This window comes from Nyctibius grandis, chromosome Z, assembly GCF_013368605.1.
Source record: "Nyctibius grandis isolate bNycGra1 chromosome Z, bNycGra1.pri, whole genome shotgun sequence".
Lineage (NCBI taxonomy): Eukaryota > Metazoa > Chordata > Aves > Nyctibiiformes > Nyctibiidae > Nyctibius > Nyctibius grandis.
Genome location: NC_090695.1, coordinates 76,633,166 through 76,650,800, shown reverse-complemented (window position 1 = coordinate 76,650,800; position 17,635 = coordinate 76,633,166). Strand labels below are relative to the sequence as shown.

General features: G+C 40.2%; 1 protein-coding gene across 3 annotated transcripts in view; it reads left to right on the top strand.

Annotated features, from left to right (window-relative positions):
* ECPAS (Ecm29 proteasome adaptor and scaffold) overlaps nucleotides 1-17,635 on the top strand; it is a 71,508-nt gene that overhangs the window by 14,986 nt on the left and 38,887 nt on the right. For all 3 annotated transcript variants that reach the window (XM_068422445.1, XM_068422446.1, XM_068422444.1), the window contains exons 3-16: nucleotides 3,353-3,469; nucleotides 5,080-5,198; nucleotides 6,377-6,529; nucleotides 8,727-8,895; nucleotides 9,310-9,449; nucleotides 11,441-11,522; nucleotides 11,787-11,906; nucleotides 12,084-12,169; nucleotides 12,445-12,523; nucleotides 13,632-13,681; nucleotides 14,231-14,297; nucleotides 14,404-14,526; nucleotides 15,684-15,787; nucleotides 16,838-16,961. In XM_068422445.1, the coding sequence (XP_068278546.1) occupies nucleotides 3,353-3,469; nucleotides 5,080-5,198; nucleotides 6,377-6,529; nucleotides 8,727-8,895; nucleotides 9,310-9,449; nucleotides 11,441-11,522; nucleotides 11,787-11,906; nucleotides 12,084-12,169; nucleotides 12,445-12,523; nucleotides 13,632-13,681; nucleotides 14,231-14,297; nucleotides 14,404-14,526; nucleotides 15,684-15,787; nucleotides 16,838-16,961 (1,533 nt within the window). The remainder of the gene's footprint in view (nucleotides 1-3,352; nucleotides 3,470-5,079; nucleotides 5,199-6,376; nucleotides 6,530-8,726; nucleotides 8,896-9,309; nucleotides 9,450-11,440; nucleotides 11,523-11,786; nucleotides 11,907-12,083; nucleotides 12,170-12,444; nucleotides 12,524-13,631; nucleotides 13,682-14,230; nucleotides 14,298-14,403; nucleotides 14,527-15,683; nucleotides 15,788-16,837; nucleotides 16,962-17,635) is intronic.

The following is a 17,635-nucleotide window of genomic DNA, read 5'->3' as shown; positions in this document are numbered from 1 at the left end:
AAATCTGTTGAACATGCACATTGTGTTTTTCTGTTACTAACATCAGAACTCAGCTTTTCAATCTTCTGCTTTCTCTTCCTTTGCCATTAATGTGGTGGAAAAATGTCTTAAGAAGTCTGATGCATTTTTCAAATGTTAATGACTTTTTAACACAAATACCTAGCTTTCCACTGCTAATTTTGATTGGTGGACAACAAAGAATGTGCTTATTGTTCAACTCTAGCCTCAAAATCATGTTACGGCAACGTAAGTAAAACAAAAGCGTATGTTTTTTTACATGAGCACTCAGGTGTTTGGAAAACTAATCCAATAAAGGCTAATAAAGTAGATGAAATAGAATGGAAAGAAAAGAACAAACTATTCACCTAGTGACTGACTATAGGCAATGACAAAACTCTGCCATCCCATGTCATGTCTCTCTCCTGCAATTATTGTAGTGGTTAAAAAAAAAAACAAACCACAACAACAAAAAGTGTGCCAGCCTAGTTAATTGTGGTTTGAAAACTTACACCATTTTAATTGAATTGACAGTGTAGCTTTTGATAGTGTAGATATATGAGCAAAAAGAACATCTGTGTGTTGCCATTGTGCCGCTGAAACGTAGATCAATACAGTTGTTCAAGGATGTCCACCCAACTTTAGAAGCACTGTGTAGTTTGTGCAGTACATCAGATGGATTGACTACATTCTACTTTCACTCGAACTCCCCAGACTAACTTTCTCCTCAAGCTTGTACTGCTGGAATGGAAAGGAGAATTTTTAAGGGAGTGGAACATCTCCCTTATGAGGAGAGGCTGAGGGAGCTGGGTCTCTTTAGCTTAGATAAGAGGAGACTGAGGGGTGACCTCATTAATGTTTATAAATATGTAAAGGGCAAGTGTCAAGAGGATGGAGCCAGGCTCTTCTCAGTGACATCCCTTGACAGGACAAGGGGCAATGGGTGCAAGCTGGAGCACAGGAGGTTCCACTTAAATTTGAGGAAAAACTTCTTTACTGTAAGGGTGACTGAACACTGGAACAGGCTGCCCAGAGAGGTTGTGGAGTCTCCTCTCTGGAGACATTCAAAACCCGCCTGGACGCGTTCCTGTGTGATATGGTCTAGGCAGTCCTGCTCCGGCAGGGGGATTGGACTAGATGATCTTTCGAGGTCCCTTCCAATCCCTAACATTCTGTGATTCTGTGAGAAATTAAAATTCTATTTTTCTTCCTGCTGCCTTAACATACTGCTTTGTTGGTCATATCCCTGCCCTTAGTTTTGTGACTGTCAGGTCAGTATTACTGCCTCATTCAGTAATTTGAGCTCATTGTCCTCATACATTTTCGGATCTAGAATGTCGTCAAGATACGTGGATAAGCTTGCAATGCCTATACCTTCTTAATCCATTTACTCTTGAAAGGGTAATCCCTCTTCAGGCCACGGTTTGACAGATGAGTTAAATTCAACTCTAGGATGTCTTCTACCAAATCAGTTACCTTAGCGATGTCACACAAAGAACTAATCCAGGGTAAATTCACTCTGGTGGTTCAGAGGTGCCCCAAGAAGTACTAATGCACTGACAGCGTTGGTGCCAGACTAGATACCGTGTCACTTTATGCAGCCCATGTGAAGCCAGCAAAAACACGAGAAGCAGTCGTGCTCGGAAGTGTAGACATTTGCCTGATTCAGGTCAGATCAGTACTGCTGGATGAGATCCTTAGTGTACTGATTTGGTATTGATGATTAGAGAAGCAAGACAAACATATCCAAATCCAGCCATGGCTTTTTACACCAGCCACCGTGGGTAATTTGAACAGGTTCCTCAAACTCTGTTGTAGTCATATGTGTACATTTATCTTCACAAAAAAGCGTGTGCAGACAGGTTTTTTCCTCTCTAAAATAATAGGAATTTGTGACTGCTATTACAATAATTTTGCAACAGCAAAATTTGATACCTGTCAGCATTACTTAGTTTGTCAGCTTATCTCTGGTCTCAGTCACATGCTGGTGGTCAGCTATGCAGTTTCTCTGGATTATATCTGGACTTTATTTTGTTTGATATGTGGTCATGGAGTGGGTGCAAAGATGATGTCTTGGCTCATGCAGCTCAGCAAGCATATGATTCTGCAGTTTCCATGATGAACTTCAGTGACAGCAGTTTAGTTGCTCTGTCACCATACTGTGACCAAGGTGATGAGCCATCAAAAGGAGACCCTGGCTTTTTGACTTGAATTGCTTGAAGTCAACATGCATCTAGGACTGTCTTTGTTTGGTTTTACTGGAGCTGAGCTGACTCTCTTTGATGTCACTTATATTTATGGACCACCTTGCTTGAGAATCTGATAGGGTTTGTGAGCCAGATGCAGATCTCAGAACCCATTGTTCGGGAGTGGAGATGGTCTGTAGTTTTTCAAGTTCCTCCATTCAGTTATGGTATCTCATTTAGTGGATAAGAAACTGCTTCATGGGATTGTAGAATGATGGGATAATTCAGCTTGGAGGGGACCTTAGAAGGTCTCCAGACCAACCTCCTGCTTGCAATTGCCCATTACAAGTTCAGACCAGGATTTTGAAGGTTTTATGAAGACAGATCTTGAAAAACCTCCAAGGATGGAGACTGCACAAACTCTCTGGATCCCGGCTCCACTCCTTGAGAGTCCTCATCGTGAGAAAGTACCACTCTGCACCTCTCCTGTTTCAGCACACTGGCCCCTGCTCATCTGTCTGTCCAGCAGAGCCCAGGGCCATCCCCTCAAGGCTGCTACCTGGCCCTGTTGGCGTTGCTGCTGGGGCTCTGCTTGCCCAGAGCAGGGCTGCACAGTGCTCCTGTCTGACATTCATGGGGTTCCTGTTGGCTTCTCCTCTTGCCTGAAGGATTTCGGTCCTGTCTTGTTCCACTCCAAACATAGTTTTCATACACTTAATTTGATAACATTATTATGGGTGGGGGTTTTTCATTGTGTTTTTGTTCTGTGTTGTGAGTTGGAGTTCCTTTACAGCCACAACATAGAGCAGCAATGCAGATTTCCAACCCAGGCTCAGTTTTGAGGGATAGTAACCAGCTGTGTAGAAAGAGCTAGTCATACTCATTAATAATTTCTTCCTGACATTTCTGTTGATGGGGGTTATTGGTTGTGTCACGGTTTGGGACTCTTCATGTGTTTGTTTTAACGGTGACTTCAGACATGTCAGAGTGGTTTCAAGATAATACAATGAATGATGGCTGCTGTTTTCTTAGAGATTAAATAATCAGGAAGCTCAGGCCTGATTTGTTTATAGTAGGCCTGCCTAGTGGACTGAGGGTGATGTGTGGTATCCGAAGTAGTAAAATTAGTGGGGTGGTTCTTTCAAGTTTTTTTGTTTTCTTCCTGTCAGGTCATGGAGCTGCTGGTTCATCTGAATAAGCGCATCAAAAGTCGTCCAAAAATTCAGCTTCCAGTAGAGACATTGCTAGTTCAATATCAGGATCCTTCTGCGGTGTCTTTTGTCACTGTAAGTGTCTATTCTTCCAAGAACACAAGCAGAATATTCTTTAAAGCTCCTGAATTTAGCTCTGTCAGTTTTTGTAGCCAGTATGTTATTGTCATGAGTTTGATGTTTTAAGAGATTTTTTTTTAACTAAACTTTATGGTCTGATGTGGGTGAAACTTAGTTTCATAAAACAGCTACACTATTTGATTCTCTTCAAATTACTGATGATTACTCTTGGTATTCCATGAATGCATGAACTGTCATTGCTTGTATTGTAGAGGGTCTGTTTGTTGTCAGAAGCTCCATTTTGCAAGCAATACCATCCTTATCCTGATGTGTGCAGGATCACGGTCTTAAAACATTGTGCAGGATCAGAGTCTTACTTAAAACATCTGTATTTCTCTGAACATGAGAACCCTTATTTTTATGTGTTTTTAGGGTCAGGACCTTAGCTGAGCAAGAAAAGATGAAAAAAACCTTATAGGTGGGGAAACTTTAATAGATGGTTTAATTCAGTGTAATTTAAAAAGTGAAAATAGTTTAAAAGTGTTTTTGTGAAACTGAAGATAATTTTCATTTCAACCGTGGTAGATCTATTGCAAATCACCATCATGAAAAAAAGTGATAAAATCAGAGAGAAGCTTTCTGTCCTTCTCATTTGACTATTCAGTCATACGTAGCATAAATGGAAAACACAGTGTCTTAGAAACTGATGGAGAAATATTTAGACTTTAAACAGCAGTAATGTAGAAGTAATCTGATATTGTCTTGAAACAAGTGGGATTATCCAGAGTTCACCTTTTAGAATGGCCAGGGCCTTGTACAGTGCATGTGTTCTGTAGAGGAGTAAGAGAACCATCTTGTTTGAAGACAAACTTGACATAAACTGTGCTTTTGACTGGACATGTCAAAAATCTGTTTTCATTCATGTATCTGAGTGATGCACGTTGTTTTGTGCCATGAAGGTTCATAAAATTTTAACAAGTGCCATCTACAAAGAAGTGTAATGCTTCCCACTTCAAAACTTCTTTCAACCAGGTCATTGAACACATAACTCTTACCTCTACAGTTCTTGCCTGGATTTAGATCAGCATGATAGCAGGCAGATAGTCCAGTACTCAGTATTGAGCTGCTGTGCTGTCCTGTCACTAGACTGTGTTTGGATTGTATTTGCATCTTTTAATTATGATGATTTAGAAACATCTTTTCAAGAGAAACCTTGCCTGTGGTGCTGACTTTGTCTTTATTCAATATTGCTTTCTATTTTATTTCAGAAATAGGTAAGAGAGAACATTACATTTGCTTTCTTTGAAGCTGTTGCTCAGGTAAAACGGTTTTTGGTGAAATTGACAGTGAGTAAGAGAAGCTAGAGAGGATTTTTTACATTGTTGTTTTCTTCTTTTTAAAGTGGAGGCTCAGCAAGACCTTCTAAGACCTTTCTGAGTAGGTCTTGCTGAGCCTTCACTTTAAGAGCCATCAGTTCAGTGAGCATGAGAATTAAGAAATTGGGTCTTCCAAAACATATGTTGTTTCCAACACCCCATTATGTAACACAACATACAGGAAGAGTTTAAAGAACAGATACTTCTTCTGCACTGTGGCAATACTGTGTTCTTTTTCTACTCCTTTAGAATTTTACCATAATTTATGTTAAGATGGGATACCCCCGCCTGCCTGTGGAAAAACAATGTGAATTGGCTCCAACTCTTCTCACTGCAATGGAAGGGAAACCTCAACCACAGCAAGACAGGTATTTCTCGAAGTGAATGCGCTTGGTATCGTTTTAGTAAAATAATTTGTATCAGTTGTTAATTTTTTTTTTAACTTGGTGATATCTTCATTGCTTAGGATATTCTTGGCTGGTGCAATTTGGATCAGCAATTCAGTAGTTTGGGTGGTACAAAGAATTCATATAGTCTAATGTAATAATATACAGGATCTGCAGCAGCAGACTCCCTGTATGGTAAGAGGCCTGTGTTTTAATGGATATGGCTGTCCATTTACCCCATCCACCTTCATCAAATTCTGGTTTCCAACTTAAGGCCAGATCTTCAGTAAATATCCTCTGTCCAGCAACAGGAACAGCAGTAAATGATTGGCCACTCTAAATTGTGAGATAACCAAAATTCCTACTCGCTTGAAACACTAAGTTGTAATAAATAAAAAAAGACAGAAGTTGTGAACTGCTGTGTACTAAGAACTTCTAGAAAACTGTTAATTATGGACCTGCTTCTTATTTACATTGAGATGGGTTCCCACCGTGCTGACATTGGAAAAGGGTGTTAAAATCGTATCTTCATTCACTCTACATCACTGTAACAGCGTAAAAGTATTTTTAAAATGACCTTACTGAAAGGTCTTGCAGTAAAATCTTGCTTCTCTTCATGAGAGCTGTGTGAAAATACTTTATTGTCTTCTCTGGGACCATGGTTTTGTCCTGTCCAAAAAGCAAGTACATGAGTGAAGAGAGCTTTGAGAAATCTGGCTATGCTGGTATATAATCAACATGTTTGTGTGTGTGCACTCTTGGTGAAGCTGAACAGTGTTGATCAACTTCTGCTCTGGTCAGACTCAGATTTAAAACTTTAAATTTCTTATGGATGAGGCAGACTGTATTTTGTGGCATAATTACGAAATACTACAAGTCTGGACAAAGGCAGTGGCTTTATCTCTCCAGATGTGTGTGTGCATGCACACAGACATGTATGTTCTATTTTAAGTGCAAATCTGAGTTTATCTTCTGCCTTCCATTTTTAAGTACATCAGGTGGCGAATAGAGGCCACTGGATTGTGAATCAGTTTAACTTTTGTTAAGATTTTTTTTGCTATTAAGGACCCGGTTTGTTGTTAAAAGTTTCTCTCTTGAATTTTAAGAATAAACAGGTGTGTTTTTTAAAAATGGTTGCAGTAAATATAATTGTTTTTCAGCCTAATGCATCTTCTAATACCAACCCTTTTTCACATGAAATACCCTGCTGAACCACTGAAAGCAGCAGCTTCTCCATTTAATCTTGCTGAAAAACCAAAGACTGTACAGCTGCTTTTGGACTTTATGTTGGATGTTCTTCTCATGCCTTATGGGTAAGTAAGAGTTAATACCAGTGTTCTCTAGTATTGATGTGTTCTTTATGTGTGAAACATTACAAACTGCACGCTTGGAAACTCATTTCAAATATACTATTATTTCCCAGCTCGAATGAAGCCAGTTACATGTTTCAGTAAGATACAAAGCAGGGTCCTGATTTTAAGAATGGGATCACCATCTTCCTTATTTAACAAAACGTCTTTTTTCTACTTAATTAGGTGTTATGCTATTCTGTCCTTGACCTCTTTTGCGATCAAAGTGAAGCTATGAGACATGTGAGCTATCTGTTAAATAACCAAACCTTTACAATAGAAGCCAGCTCAAAATGTTTGATCATCTTCCTGCAGTTGAGTTTTATGGCTTGTTCCTCCCATGTCGTAAGCAAGTGTGATCTCTGAAAACTTGTACTTTCCAGAATTGAACCTTTAATAACAAGATTTGTCTTTCGTCTCTCTTCTGATGAAAAATGTTGTAACTGTAATGGTGTGTCTTGCTGTGAGCACTGTTTCTGAGAGCAAGAATGATTTACAGAGAAACTTGAACTTACTGATCACTGCTTGTTAGGAACCTTCAGTGTCTAAAATCAATACTTTCTCCAAATCTATTTTCCACTAATTTTTTTAGTGCCTTTTTATTGCTAGGGGAACTTTTTGCTTTGAAAGAAAATAGAAGTAATTTTAACAGTAGAACACATTTCTTTTTTCTGACAGTTCATTGATTCCCGTAGGACTTTTCTGAGCACCTAACTCTTGCTCACCCAAGTGGATTAACCTAAAGGAATGACTTTTAAAATAGTGAGCGTGTGATGTTTCTCCATGTAACTTTGCTGGAGGCCATGCTCAGTCAGATGGTTTGGAGGCCACTTCCTTACCATGTGTGTAGAGCCTTGCAGCTTACAGTTCAAAATACCTAGGCTGCCCCCTCTGTTCACAGCTTACACTCTTCAGTTTGCCCAGGCTTATGCTCTTAGCTTCACCCCCACACTGCTGTGACTGTAGCTTCAGCAGATGAAGTCCTTGGGCTTTGCAATGAGACTTCACTTCCTTCTGTGCTTTTGTACTATGGCCAAGCATGACAATTTTTAAATACTCAGAGAGACCACAAGGGTGGGGGTGAAGGTTTCATTTTCTTTCCAGAAGGTGCTCAGAGAGTGTCTTCAGCTAGCCTGTGGCTCTGGATGTCTGTCTCTTAAAAGTCTTGCTCCCTGGGGTGAGACCATTTGCAGCTGTTTACAGCTAATTTATGTCTGATAGAACTTGTTCTATCATAGCCCAGTTGTGAATTAGCCTTGCCAGTCTTCGTGCAGTAAAGCAACCAGAAAGCCTAACTGTAGGGCTTAAAGCTCATAATCAAGTTCAAGTGTTTAAAGTTTTGACTAATGAGACTTGGGATTAATGTTTATCCTTATTGTTGAGTCTGTTTACTTCCTTTTGTTGGCTGTGTGCTGAATGCAGAACAGATTGTGGCTGTCTGGAGCGAAATAATTCTTCTTGGTCTCTGCACTACGATTTTGATTCCTCCATGTATTGACCAGCATCCAAGGATACAGGGAGAGGTGGAATGGCTTTTGTGAGAGTATGAAGATGTGCATAGGGCAGCTAGACTAGCCAGTCTCCAAAAAGACTAAGATCTGTAAACTTAACCATTATGGTTTTTGCTTGCCTTCCCTGCCCAGCGCTAAAACTGCCATTTTCCAAGACATTATCTTATTGATTTATTTTTTATATCAAGAGTTGTTTCCTACCACTTCATTGTGTTGCATAAGCTTCATTATTTCCCTTGTTAGGTTTGCGTTTTTCATAGAAATCATACAGATGTTGTTAAAGCTTTTAGTACACGTTTCTTGAATGTAGTTCTGAGTATTCACTGTTAATATAAAAGAGATCGTTCTTTCTGATTCATCACCTGAGATAACTTTTTTCAGAAATGCCAGTGGACCCTTCCCTTTCCTAACTGAGGTTTGTTTTCAAACAGTTATAGTGAGATCATTGTGGCTCTTGCAGAATATGCTGGGATAACTGATAGCTGATTCTCAACTCGGTAAAATTCTGTCTTATGTCAGAGTCAGGGATTAATTTAAGAAGAATATGTGAAATTGGATAGGTTGTGTTTCTTCCTCCATTCCAGCATCTAATTCAACTGGCAATGTGGGTTGGAAAAGCCTCTAATGAAACTCCTTTCCCTTCTGCTTAGGTTCGTATTGAATGAATCTCAGAGTCGACAAAACATGCCCGCAGCCCAGGGCTCTTCATTGAGTAGCGTGGGAGGTCCTGGAATCCCTCAGCCGCCTCCAGGGATGAGCTTTTATGCAGCCAAAAGGGTAATCGGAGACAGCCCATGGACACCAGAGCTGCTAGAACAGGTACTTGCACCTGCGGGACTTGTCCTCAGTGAACTGGGGTGGTAACAGGGACAGCTACAGACAGAGGAACAGACAGACAAAGGGAAAATACGTAGCTAATTCTGGCCGGGTCTTTAGTTGCCCTGAGGGAATGAATTTATTGAGGGACTTCCCATGCTACCTTAAGGAACTTTGCAACAGTGAGATGGGGTGGGAGGTGCCAGCAATTCTCAGAGCTGGTTAGGAAGCTACCATGACTGCAGCCTACTCTTATGTTTTCCTCTTAAAGATAGGAAGGTTGCAAAACTCTCTTATGTTGATGAAGTGTCTCATTTCAGCAGAAGCCATCATTTCAGACAGCTGAACTGCTGCAATTATTGTAACATATGCTTTCTTGTCAGTAACACTGCCTTTACTTTCCCGACTGTTGAACAGTGTAAGCTGGGGATAGTGAAATTCATTGAAGCAGAGCAAGTGCCAGAACTTGAAGCTGTTATACACCTGGTTGTAGCCTCCAGTGATACAAGACACAGTGTTGCCACTGCAGCAGACCTTGAACTAAAGAGCAAACAAAGGTACAAGTTTGGATGTTTGGAAAAGATGGTGCTAGTGTGTGTAACAAAGCTAACTGCAATTAATGTAGTGCTCCAGAGAGCCCGTGGTCTGAAGGGAGGAAGGCTGCAGTTCCCGTGTACCTGCGAAGCTGCCATGTATTCACACAGGGCTGGGAATGGTGTGGCTCACAGTCTTGCAGCTGGGAACATCACTTGGCTCCGGAGCTGACAGCTTTAGCTGTCTGTTTTCAGTCATCTTTGGTATCACTTTTGAGCCATTTTGTTACTCCTTGGTTTCCAAATTGCCCTCTGTGGATTAGCAATGGTCAATAAGACCTTAGTAAGTGATTCACAGCTTGCCAGCTTATCTATATTGTCTTTCCCAGAAAAGTATACTTTCATTTAGTTTATTAAGGAAGTAAAGAGCCTATAATGGTGAAGAGGACTATAGTCTAGGAAGTTTGGCAGCCACTGTTTTCTGCATTATTAAAGCTTTTGCTCGTCTGCAGTCCACCTTTCATCATCTAAAGACAATGCTTTTGCCTTTAACCCATCAAGAGGCCAGAGTAATTGCTGTTGGTACTATTTGCTGAGTCATTGATCGTATGAGGTTTGCTGGCTCATGTAGGAGATTTGGAGCGAGAGGCCTGCCTTTGAAATGTGTAGGTGGCTTCTGTATTACTAGAAATATAGGACTATTTAAATTGGAGTCAAATATGTAATGTGAAACCTTCTCCATTCGAGTCTATTCATGTGCCTCAGTCATGTCAGGGGAGATGATTCTAGTAAGTGATGACAGCCTGGTTAAGGAAGGCAGTCTCTCCTTTGCTGCTTCTCTCATCTTTCCCTTCATGTTGGTATTCTTTGGCTGGAGAGCAAAGTACACGCGTGGACAAAATGCTTCTTATTATGCAATGTTAAATGTCTTTTATGAGAAATATATGCTACTTCACAGCTCACTTGTTTGGAAGTCAGTTGCTTTACTGAAAGAAAGAGATGTTTCTGTCTCCTCTGCTTTTTTTTGAGCATCCATGCTTACTTAACTTTTTGGTTTCTGTGAGGTGTTTCAGTTTCTGTGGGGCTGCGAGGGTCTAGAGGGAGTGAGGAACGGCTGAGGGAACTGGGATTGTTTAGCCCGAAGAAAAGGAGGCTGAGGGGAGATGTTATTGCTCTGTACAACTACCTGAAAGGAGGTTGTAGCAGTGTGGGGGTCGGCCTCTTCTCCCGGGCAACTCGTGACAGGACAAGAGGACACAGCCTCAAGCTGCGCCAGGGGAGGTTCAGGTTAGACATTAGGAAAAATTTCTTTTCAGAAAGGGTCATTAGACATTGGAATGGGCTACCCAGGGAGGTGGTGGAGTCACCATCCCTGGAGGTGTTTAAGAAAAGACTGGACATGGCACTTAGTGCCATGGTCTAGTTGACATGGTGGTGTCAGGGCAATGGTTGGACTTGATGATCCCTGAGGTCTCTTCCAACCTGGTTGATTCTGTGACTCTGTGATTCTGTTTTTTGGGTATGTGTGTGTATTCCAAACAGTCTCATCAATAGCTAGCATTTGATGGTTATCGTCGGCAGACAGGTTTGTCTGAGAGACCAAGATTAAATAGTCGTAGAATTAAAAATATCCTCTTCTCTATTGAAATGTCAAAGCACTGAGGTTGAAGAATATGGAGAGATTTGTTAAAAGATGGCTATTTTGTATTCAATCAGTAGACTACCATGGTTTATATGTCTTGTTTCAGTGGGAGAGAAGGGAGCATGTAGGTTTCTCACAAATTATTTGGAATTACATTGTCTGAATTTGTAGGTGAAATTTGTAACCACTTCACATTCTTCATGATTATATATTATGTGGATGTGGGAGGAGTGATTAGAAGTCAAACTGAATCTATTAAAACTCTGGGAAGAATATGAATATGATGCAAAATGCTGTAAACCACAAATATTTTAAAAAGTAATGAAAGGTCAGAATCATAACATGTTGGTGTTCAATGTGTTTTTTTCTTTAGTTTAATTGACTGGAACAATCCTGCTATCATCAACAAAATGTATAAAGTGTATCTTGGGGATATACCACTGAAAACCAAGGAGGTAAGATTTGCCTTCAGACTTGCATACCTACTTAATTGCTGAAGCTGTAATTTTAGTTGCCTTGTTTTATTTGGAGAAGACATATATATCTTTCTTGAATCTTATCACTTCCTTTGATCTCTGCTTTCACTGAACATTTTTGCTATTGAATGATTTTTCTCTCTGTCCCAGTGTGTTCTGATTTGCGGTAGAAGGTAGCTTAGCTAACTTAAAAGTACTGCTCTCCAAAGATGCACTGTATTATTTCAACTCTGTTTCTGACAGGGGTCTGTTCTGAAACCAGAAATGAAACGAGAGTCAGTCAGCACCCGTGTTAAATTAAAGATAGTTCCTCATCTTCTGCGATCCAGGCAAGCTGCAGAAACATTCCCAGCTAACATTCAGGTAATGCTTACGTTCCTAAGCTGCTCTTCCCATTAAGCTTCATAATACAGTTCCTCCAGTACTTAGGGGAGGGAAGCACTGTTACTGATGACAGTTTTTAAAGAAGAAGGGGAATTAGAAAACCTTTGAAAGTGAGACCAGACACTATCTGATGTGCTCTTTATTCCTTTTGGCCAGGTGGTTTATGATGGACTCTTTGGTGCAAACACAAACACAAAACTGAGAAGTCTGTCCTTGCAGTTTGTGCATCATATTTGTATCATGTAAGTAATTCAGAGTGAGCACAATGTTTTTTAGCCGTTTGCCTGGAAGTCACTGTGTTTACTAAATATATAACTTAACTAAGGGCAAAGGAAGAGTACTAAAACTCACAGAAAGTAGTTTTTTTGCCGTAATCCTGAAATCTCTGTGTGTGTACTTGCGCATATTAAGCTGTAATTTCTCAGCTTAATAAAGTTGAGAAAAAGTAATACCGAGAGAAGATACTTTTAAGGGATGCAAAAGATAATATTTTGTTTGTTGGTGTCTCTAATTGCAGTTGTCCAGAAAGTAAAATAAAGCCATTAGGCCCGATGCTTTTAAATGGACTTACAAAGCTGATCAATGAATACAAAGAGGTAAGCTGAAAGGTTCTGTACTATAAAGCTATAATTCTTCATATGAATACAAGCAAAAGACAAGTACCTTTATAATGGAAACTGATAAATCTCTTTTTTGTAGTTGCCTGAGATGGCTGTCAAAGGATACTTGTGAAGAAATTTTTTTGGAAAAGAAGCAAATACTTTAAAAGGCTATATAGGAAAACTGTTTTATTTGTTTAACAGCTGTGGATAGGTGCTTGCACACTATTTGCAAAAGCCTCAGGAAATAATAGTGTTGCTAATCTAAAGAGTGAGGCCAGTGTGGCATCTAGCTGCTGTTACTCATTACTCTGGAGCACACAGGGGCCTCGGCTCCAGGCATATACCCTGTTGTGATCAGCAGCTGTATAGGCAGGCTTGTAATGCCTTCCATCCTGTCTGTCCAAGGATGGTATTGCTATGGGAAGGGTGTTACAAACAGAACTGCAAATGCCTGTGTGGCCTGAAGAGGTCTTTCCAGTGCTATTTCAGAAGGCAAATTCCCCACGATACTCCTACATGTATCTTAAGAAGGGCTGATGTTGCAGACCACCTCTTCTGCAGCTTTGATCCTCTTGCTGGTTCATTTGAACTGTTGGATGTGACCTTCTGGCCTGAGTTGGTGGTGAATGCATGCGCCTCCACTGCTGTTGGGAAGGGCATGAAAAAGGAGGGTTCAGGAGGAAGTAAGCCCATATATAAATGTGTTGCATTGGTCACCTGCAGGATCCATTGTGTGGGCAGACTCCTTTGTGCAAAGCTGCTGTTTAGGGCCAGTGGAAATTCTGTCCCTTTGGTACTGTTTCATATGCTTGCTGAATCTGCTTAGCTCTCTCTCTTGAAATGCAATTAGCTGAGACCAGGAGGGAGGTTTACATTCTGTCACCGTTTATAATCTTCTGTTCCTTGTGGAACATGCTCCCTCTGCTCCTATGTAATGCTTTTATTCTTGGATACAATTATTTTATGTCCCAGGTTTCTTTGTCCATGAAAGCATGTTTGAGCAATTTAGAGACAGGATTTAAAGTAAATATTTAATTATAAAAGATACGCCTTTATATATTTCTGGTTTTGCTGATTTTTTAAATTTTTTTTATCATTCAAGGATTCAAAACTGCTGTCAATGGCATATTCAGCGGTTGGAAAGCTCTCCAGGTAATGGAAGTGCCATTTCAGCAATGGGATGTTGAATAATTTTTCCAGAGTAACCTGTTAATTTATCAGCAGCAAGCTTCATGCCACCTGCCAATTTTGCAGTTGAGTGTACAGTGCAGAGAAAAGCATTCCTCTTGTGACTGGTGTAAAAAGAAATATGTTTTTAGCTGATAGCTTCCCTAGCAGTGATTAATGGCAGCTCATGAATTATGCACAGAATTTAAGAAATGGTTCCACTTTCTGGATTGCCAGAAACATAGATTTAAATAATGTACAGCAAAGACCAGAGGGCATGAAGCTAGACAAGTGCTATGTTCAGTGGTATGCTGGTGATCTAAGTGATTGTCCGTAAAATACCTTGCTTTCCAACCTGTGTTAAGAGGGGATGTGCTGCTCCATGGTGGAAATGGATAAGATAGAGCAAACTTTCTGTGCTGGCTCTGTTTTGTTTGACAGTTAAAATGTGGGATGGGGGGGAAGACCAATGAAATGTGAAGCATTTCAATTTAAAAAACCAAAAACTTCATGAATTAAAATATCTTTTTTCAGCCGAATGCCTCAGCTCTTTACCAAGGATATAGCACTGGTACAGCAGTTTTTTGAAGCTTTATGCAAGGTGGGTGCTGATGGGGCTTTGGGAAATCGTTAATATTTTGTACTGGTTTTGCTTGATTCTTGTCACTGCACACTGTAAAGTGAAAACTCTTGGTTTTGTACTGCAGGAAGATGCTGATACTAGGCTTGCCATTCAGGAGGCCTTGTCTATGATGGTTGGAGCGTACAGTAACTTGGAAGGAGCCCAGCGTACCCTGATGGAAGCTCTTGTAGCTTCTTATTTAATAAAGGTATTTTCAGTAGAGTCAAAGTTAAGTACCATAAAAAATAGAGCTATTCATTGTCTTCCTGTTTCCTGACACTTCCTGTTGTATACTTTTGGAACAGGTCTCCCTTTTCTTACTGAGTGTATTGGCCTGTCTGGGAGAAGGGAGGGTGTGTATGCTCAGATGAAATGTTTTTAATATAGTACAATGGCTACAAGAAGGGTGACAATGCCATTTTCTATTTGTGTTCTGTTTGGCAAAGAAACAAAGCCATTGCGATTGCGCTGTATGTTTCTCATAGTCTCCTCCTAAGAAAACTTTGAGAAGTACATGCTTCAAGTACAGTATCTTGCTAAATGCTTTGTGAAAGCAAGAGTTTGGTAGAAAGGATCATTCACTGCTAAGTGGGGATTTCAGTGTGCTGTGTGGTTTCTAACATTATAAGGCACCTGGGAATGTCCCCAGGAACTCAGCCTTGAAACACTAATCCAGAGGAAACCACACTTTACTGACTCTCTTACTTTACTGAGTGTCTTGTTTGTGTTCAGAGTTCCCCAGAGGTCTGTGTTTTCCGAAAGAGCGTTTTTTGTCTACTCTGTGTTTGCATGGGTACTCAGGGTGACTGCAGACGTATATGTATTTCTATTGGTTGCACTAGTAGCTGTGTAAGAGACTGTTTTCATGCTGATGACTCTTTGCCATGGTGCTCAAATGATCTAGGTCTTCAGAAGGTACCATTTTGAGACTAACTGACTGCAGCAGAGAGAATGACCACCTTAAGCTAATGCTTGTTTTCTACCTCTGGCTGTGCTGCTCCTAAGAACAGCTTTGTTTTCTTGGATAGATGATGTATGTCGTTCTTCATTTCAAAACTGCTTGGGTGGGGCAGTTCTGCTGTCTAAGAATTAGTGATAACCCTGATTTATGATTCCAAAAAATGTGCATGTATTTAATTAAATACACATTCTCAGCTGTGTTTATATGAGAAGCTAGCTTTTCTTTTCCCCATCTCCTGCGACATGAAGAGGTAGGAAGAACAGTGTCTCAAGATGTCTAAACTCTTTGAGTCATTTTCATACCAGAGGACAAAACAGATGACTGATGATTTACAAGTGGTGAGTGCAGGTCATTAGTGTGTTCATTTAAAACTCAACCATATGTTTCTGTCTCTTCTCTTTAAGCCTGAAGTCCAAGTACGTCAGGTGGCTGTGAAATTTGCAAGCACAGTATTCCCTCCAGATCATATCCCTTCCAGATACTTACTCCTGTTAGCTGCGGGAGACCCGTAAGTTGTTTTCCTTTTTAACTTATTTTCATATATATATATATATATATACACACACACACACATACATATATATTTGCATCCAATATATATTGGATAGAATATGAATGCATATATGTGTGTGTGTGTGTGTGTATGTATATAAAAACTCACTCACTGAAAATAAAGTATGATAATTTGGAATTAACATTTACATAGGAGCATTACTGACAGTTCTGTGGAGACCTGTTACTATGCCCTATGGTAGTCATTGGCTTGGATTCTTTTTCTTGTTTCAGATGAACTGCTGTCACTAAAGCACTAGATCAATTGCAGTTGCGAAGTAAAAATGCATTAACTGAAATCACCTTTATGGTGGCTAGAAATTATTTTTTCCTGGCAAATTCTCTCAGTCTATTTTTAGCTTGTATTGCAAAGAGTGAGGAGCATGCACTTGTGAGATCTGCCACTCTGCTGAGGAGTAATTGACTCATTATATTGCAGTAATCATTTCATTTGCAGTTTTCTGTTACTACAATTTAAGTGGTGGGGTTTTTTCCAACTTACTTTAATTGCTGGATTTTTGATGTGAGTAGCTATTGTGTAACTAAGGAAAGCTAAACAGATCAATTGCAACAAACCGCTCTATCATTGCACTGTCGGCACTGTTTCAGGAGTTGATCTCTGCTAAGTAGATAGTGGTAAAGCTGATAGGTGTCAGCTGAAGCTTGAATATAGGAAGTGATGGGGAGGAGGAGCAGATAGGAAAACAAGGATGTGGGAACCAGGAACTGGTGGTGAACACTAGCAGGATGTAAGAGGAGCAGAAGTGGGCTGATCCAGACTGTTCTGCAGAGGCCACTCATCACTATCCTTTTTCTTCCCCCTCTCTGAAATAAACAAGTCATTAAAAGTTCTAATGCACGCTTTTTTTCCCCTTCCTTTCAAAAAAACCTACTTCTCATGTTAAAACTGTTCTCTCTCCCCCAGCTTCCCAAGATATCTTATTGCTCATTAAAGGCCATTTGTTCTGTGCAAATAATGTCTGTTTCTCATCTTTTCTTCTGACAGGCGGGAGGAGGTACACGGAGAAGCCCAGCGGGTGCTGAGAACATTTCCTGGTAAAAATGAAAAGGAGAGTTCTGGGAAGCAGATGCCTTCCTTCCCTGAGATGGTCCATTACATTCAAGACAAGGTACAGTGCTTCTCTCCCAGTAAATGACACATACATGCCTGATGCTCAGGCATGTAATAAGTGTAGTCTTCCCTTCCCTGTGTCTGTCTCCCTTACCTCCCCCGAGGGATAAAGTTAGCTGAAATCACAGTAAAGACCATACATAGTATTGCGTTGCTAAGATTAGCACTCATCATTACCTTCCACTGACAATAATTGCAAGAGATCCAAGTGTTAAGTAACAAGGAGGCAGATCCTTTAACAAAGGTATTATTTTGCTTTGATGCTGTTTGTGCAGAAGATGTGTGGAGTGAGGAATACAGTGTTCAAGGGTGATAATCCAGCATGTTTCACTAACACAGCTTGCTCACAAGCATGCTCCTGAAGGAATAGGAAGTTGGTTGGGCTGGTAAAAAATAGTATTGTGCATAAAATAGAAAAAAGGTTCCAGGCTAGGAAAGGAGACTGGAACAAGAAGGCTGGTTTGTTGACTCAAAGGCTTAATTATTCTTCTTCATTGCACTCTGTGGAAATAATGGCCATATAAATAACCTTTCATGAGTCTGAAACTGCAACACTGAATTTACCCTTACTGTTTGCACTGAAGAGATCATCTGGAGAGGTGTTAAAATCTAGTCTGTGTTACACACTTCTGTGTATAGTAGCTGAGCTAGGCTTATAAGCTATAAAGAAGA